Source organism: Stegastes partitus, unplaced genomic scaffold (assembly GCF_000690725.1).
Source record: "Stegastes partitus isolate 25-593 unplaced genomic scaffold, Stegastes_partitus-1.0.2 Scaffold1092, whole genome shotgun sequence".
Taxonomy (NCBI): domain Eukaryota; kingdom Metazoa; phylum Chordata; class Actinopteri; family Pomacentridae; genus Stegastes; species Stegastes partitus.
Genome location: NW_007578823.1, coordinates 20,821 through 26,548, shown reverse-complemented (window position 1 = coordinate 26,548; position 5,728 = coordinate 20,821). Strand labels below are relative to the sequence as shown.

The 5,728-nt window shown below is 41.5% G+C and overlaps 1 protein-coding gene across 1 annotated transcript in view; it reads left to right on the top strand.

Annotated features, from left to right (window-relative positions):
* Positions 1-5,728, top strand: part of LOC103367829 (5-hydroxytryptamine receptor 3A-like) — a 21,058-nt gene that overhangs the window by 6,289 nt on the left and 9,041 nt on the right. Inside the window, exons 4-6 of the mRNA XM_008295983.1 lie at positions 2,436-2,606; positions 2,857-2,901; positions 3,037-3,146. Coding sequence (XP_008294205.1) covers positions 2,436-2,606; positions 2,857-2,901; positions 3,037-3,146 — 326 coding nt within the window. The remainder of the gene's footprint in view (positions 1-2,435; positions 2,607-2,856; positions 2,902-3,036; positions 3,147-5,728) is intronic.

The following is a 5,728-nucleotide window of genomic DNA, read 5'->3' as shown; positions in this document are numbered from 1 at the left end:
TGAAGAAAAATGTAGTTTCAGGCAAATTTCATGGAGTAAAGTGACCTTAAATTTAACTTAAATCAATTAAACTCAGAAATGTAAGTGTAAATTAAGAACTATATTAAGTTGATGCAGTTACCAACATTATTATGTTGAAACAATCCATCAAAATAAAGTACTTTTATAGATTTATTATTGGTCTGTAGGAAATTTGACAAAATCTGCTGGGTGACATGATCTCCTACAGTCTTATAAGTATCTACAATTGATTAACAATCTTTTCTGAGCCAATTGAACAGGGCCTATTTGTTACAATAACTGGGCTCTGCCACAAACACTACAATGGGAGTGTCTGAGGAGCTCAACACAGGTCATCGGCAGCACAAGCAGGTTTGCAACGAATTAGAGGTTGAACACAGCTGTCAGTGTCCACAGCCAAGGGGGTTTTGAGAGAACGTGAGGCCTGTAACCCCAAGAACACCAGAACTACTATCAAGGATGGTAGCAGCAGTGTTACAAGGTGTGTCATGAAAGTTCCAGGATATATTTCAAACCCAATCAGACGAACAACCAGCACGTCTACAAAGAGATCCTGCAGCGTTTGCTTCGTCCAGAAGAGGAAGAGTTGTGGCAGGACCAGTGGTGGCTGCTTCACCATGACAACCTGCTCACAACGCCCTGAGCATCCCACAGGTCCTGGCTGAGAAGAACATCTCTGTGCTGGAGCAACCTCCCTACTCACCCCACCTGGCTCTGTGGGATTGTTTCCTCTTCCCCAAGCTCAAGGGGGTCAGACCCATTTAGAAGACGTGGACGACGTCAAGATGGCTGTGACGACGGAGCTGCAGAGGATCCTGGAGGAATCCTTCCAGGAGTGCATGGCGGCGTGGCAGAGAAGGCTGGGGAGGTGTGTTAGACTCCAGGGGGATTACTCTGAAGGAGAAAACTGGTAGTTTGTAGTTTGGATTTGAAAATACACCACCAGTCCTGGAACTTTTCTGACTCACCTCGTATGCTCTGAGGCTGTTTTGACGCCAGTGGAACTGGTGCTTTACTCAACGTAAATGTAATAATGAAGAAAGAGGACTACCTAACATTATCATTCAGAGGGTTTTGTTTTGTTTTTCCAACAAGACAATGAATCAAAACACAAATCAAAAGTTGTAACTAAATGGCTAAATCAAGCTGTAGTCGAGGTCCTGACTTAAACCCCATCAAGAACCTGTGGACTGTGCTGAAGAAGCAAGTCTGTGTCAGAAAGCTGACGAATTTAGATAAACAGCACTGATTCCATCAAGAGGCGTGGTTCACTGAAAGTGCCTCATCGAGATGGAAATAGTCAAAAGACATAAAACCAAATATTAGAATTGGTGTATATTTATTTTTGACCCAGCAGATTTTGTCATATTTCCAGAAGACCTGTAATAAATCTATGAAAGAACCAAAATGCATGGCTGTTCGTTTGTGACAAAGACACGTGATTTAATCATTCCGAGTCATTGGAATCTCGAGACTACCTTGAAATACATCTTGTTGTTTCAGTGTATGTAAACTTTTGTTTACAACTTCATAGAAAAGCCTTTGAACAAAGTAAGTGTTTGGGGGCAATTCACTAAAGTATCAACAGTACAAAATGCATGAAGGGTGATATTTTATTTACATTTAAACAAAAAACAATAAAATCAACCTGATTCAGTTTGGAGTAATTCCTGGAATAAAATCTGTGCCTTGGATAAAGTGTCCCTACTTCTGCCTTTTAATAAACCTTTCACTAATAAATTATGTACGTATTTGCCGGCACTGTAGCAGACGTCTGTGGTTTCTGCTCGTTCCCTTCGTCTTTCCACTGACTGATGAGATTTTAAAACAACGAGGGGTTGGCCGCTGAGTCTGCCCAGCCCTCTTCCTGTAGTGAGGAAGGGTTTTACTGCAATCTAATATTTCTGGACGAGGACGCACACTCGCTGTTCACACCTCTCACAGACTGGACTCTCTCATGATGCTCGTCCTCTTTCTGCTCCTCTTCACAGGTGAGGTTTTCTGCTCATCCTCGCAGCACGTTACTTTCTGTCAAGGAACTAGTCTCAATGAAAACTTGTAGGATTCTGGGACTGATTGCTGGTTATCAGACTGCTGGTTTTATTAGTGTGTATATAAGGTGATAAATAGAAGACAGATCTCAAATAGATGTCTCAAAATCTCTATAAAAAATCACTAAGTGTTAAAGTTGTTATGCAGTCGAGTAGATGACCTCAAACACCTGCCAGTGTCCATCTGCAAACACTGGATGTTATTGTGGGTTTAGTGAGCTGAAGTTTATTAGGGACTGCTGCTGAGAGACTCATTCAAAAGCATTGTTAATGTCCAGCAAAGCTTTACAGCAGTTATTCAAAGAATGGACATCAGCATGTTTCTGCATTTCTTTCTTAATTTAATGCGTGTCTTCGTGTATTTTAGCTGTCGACGGGGAATCCTCTGAGAAAGTTTGCAGTTATCAGGATGTTTTAAACTACCTTAACTTGACCAGCAACAACGAGCTGTTCTCCATGACGCGTCCTGTCAAAGACCACAAGCAGTCCACAGAAGTGTCCCTGGAACTTCTGCTGTATGCAATTCTAGATGTGGTGAGTGTTGAAGACCAAACCCAAAGGATTTTACTCTGATCTTTTAATTAATGCGCTCAGATTGGACTTTTTTTTGGTTGCAGTTTTTCTACCTGTGTGTAAATCTAATTATCTTGGCAGTTTCAGTGAACTGTGTGGGATTTTTAAAGTATTTAAAATATGCTCTGATAGTTTTGATGAGTTTTGGCTCAGCTGTTCTGCTGCTGTGTTCTTTGGCCTGAACAGATCTTGTTTCTTTCCTTGTCTATAGAAGGAGATCGACCAGACGTTTGTCCCTTATGTCTGGATTCTCATGGTGAGTTTTGATTTCATCTCCTCGGTTCACACTCTGTTGGAAAACTGTGACTTCTTTCTTTTAAAAGCCATGTTTTTGTTCCTGCTCAGACACCTTTGATGGTATCCCTGACTCCACCCTTGTTTTCCTCCACAGAAATGGCAGAATGATTACATTAGCTGGGATCCACGTGACTTTTGTGGCATCACAAATGTTTCTCTACCTACTCAAGTCCTGTGGAAGCCAGACCTCACAATTGAAGAGATGTGAGTATAAATGTAGAGTACAGTAATTTGCCTTAATGGCTTCAAGCGAGGAGATTTTTTGACAGGCATTTCACAAATCTGAGAGCATCACCAGTGCAAGGACATACACTCCAAGTGAAGCACAGGGCATCTGTGCAGCAACAGTACATCCGAGTGCAGACAAACCGTTTTGAGCAGGAGTGAAGCTGATTTGCATCGAGCAGGGGCTATTTTAGAGAGAGGGCAGGGTTTGAAGGGAAAGCACGACACAATCTGAATGTAAAACGGAGAAATAATGCAGAAATATTGAAATTTAAATCCGTATTATCAAGCCACACCCAACAGAAGACTATAGACTAATGTTATATGCAAAATTTTGAGCATCCCTGGGAAAATGACATCAAAGACGATCATAAAACCCCAGCAGCAAACCACACTAAATACAGATACTAAAACATAAACCTTTCTGCCTTTATTTCATGAACTTTAAAAGGCAGAATACAATAAAACAGTAGCATTTGGGACAGCCAGTTGGTGAGGGTGCTAATCGTCTGGCCCAGCTTCATCACCATTTGTTTTGTTGTTGTGTAAAGACTATTGAAAGCTATGTCAGTATGGGAGTTCAGGAAACTCATGCTGCAGGTTTCTGAGATACTGAGAGGAAAGAATCTGACAAACAGCCGCAAGCAACAAACTAAATCTCAGCTCCTGGTAACATTTTGACGTCTGTGTACGTTTCCGTCAACTAAAAGCATAAACGCTGTTCTTTGTGCTCTCTGTGATGCTCATACCAACACAATCAGTTGATTTTCCTTACACCGTAACTCAATGCATTCACTAAGACTTCACAGTTTCAGTGACCTTTCAGATGTTGGGGAGGCAAGACTTCAGCGGTGGCCTTGGAGGCGCCTCTGCTTTCACCCCAATCTTTCACTAATGAAGCTTTCATGTGTACATGCGTGTGTTTATGTACAAGGTGTGTCAGAAAACTTCCAGCACTGGTGTCACAAAAGATGTATCTCAAATCCAAACTACAAATTACCAGTTTTCTCCTTCAGAGTAATCCCCCTGGAGTCTAACCCACCTCCCCAGCCTTCTCTTCACGCCGCCATGCACTCCTGGAAGGATTCCTCCAGGATCCTCCACAGCTCCGTCATCACAGCCATCTTGATGTCATCCACGTCTTCTAAATGGGTCCCCTTGATGACCCCCTTGAGCTTGGGGAAGAGGAAACAATCCCACGGAGCCAGGTGGGGTGAGTAGGGAGGTTCCTCCAGCACGGAGATGTTCTTCTCAGCCAGGACCTGTGGGATGCTCAGGGCGTTGTCATGGTGAAGCAGCCTCCACTGGTCCTGCCANAAACATTTAACATATTTTGTATTTGCATGATGGAATAAATGTCCAGTCATCTGTTTGTAAAGCATGTACTATTAGACTGTTGAAAAAAACAAAAACTTTCTTTCTTTCTTTCTTTCTTTCTTTCTTTCTTTCTTTCTTTCTTTCTTTCTTTCTCACCTCTCTTTTTATGTATGTAAACATGTGCATAGATTTTCAGGGGATACGTCACCCTTAACCGGGACATTTCCCCCAATAATAAAAACTCCAACAATAGCAAAGGACTTTTACTTTGAAATAAAAGGCTGAATTTACTCATTGCGCCTGAATTTGTGTTTTCCTTCACATAAAGACACTTGCACCATAAATTAATGCAGAAACTATCATAATTAATATAATAATAATAATTACTAATGATCACAAGTTTTTACGTTTTTTAAAAATCAAGTTGCTCCAGTTTAAAGTAGTACAGGGAGGCAACTTGATCTCTATGTGAAGAAAAATGTAGTTTCAGGCAAATTTCATGGAGTAAAGTGACCTTAAATTTAACTTAAATCAATTAAACTCAGAAATGTAAGTGTAAATTAAAAACTATATTAAGTTGATGCAATCACCAACTTTGTTATGTTGAAACAATCCATCAAAATAAAGTACTTTTATAGATGTATTATTGGTCTGTAGGAAACATGACAAAATCTCCTGGGTGACAGGATCTCCTACAGTCTTATGAGTAATTACAATTGATTAACAATCTTTTCTGAGCCAATTGAACAGGGCCTATTTGTTACAATAACTGGGCTCTGCCACAAACACTACAATTGGAGTGTCTGAGGAGCTCAACACAGGTCATCGGAAGCACAAGTCAGGAAAGTCAATCGGAACCATTTCAAAGATTATTCAGATCCCAGAAAGCAGGTTTATGACGAATTAGAGGTTGAACACAGCTGTCAGTGTCCACAGCCAAGGGGGTTTTGAGAGAACGTGAGGCCTATAACCCCAAGAACACCAGAACTACTATCAAGGATGGTAGCATCAGTATTACGAGGCGTGTCATGAAAGTTCCAGGATATATTTCAAACCCAATCAGACGATCAACCAGCATGTCTACAAAGAGATCCTGCACCGTTTGCTTCGTCCAGAAGAGGCAGAGTTGTGGCAGGACCAGTGGTGGCTGCTTCACCATGACAACGTCCTGAGCATCCCACAGTTCCTGGCTGAGAAGAACATCTCTGTGCTGGAGGAACCTCCCTACTCACCCCACCTGGCTC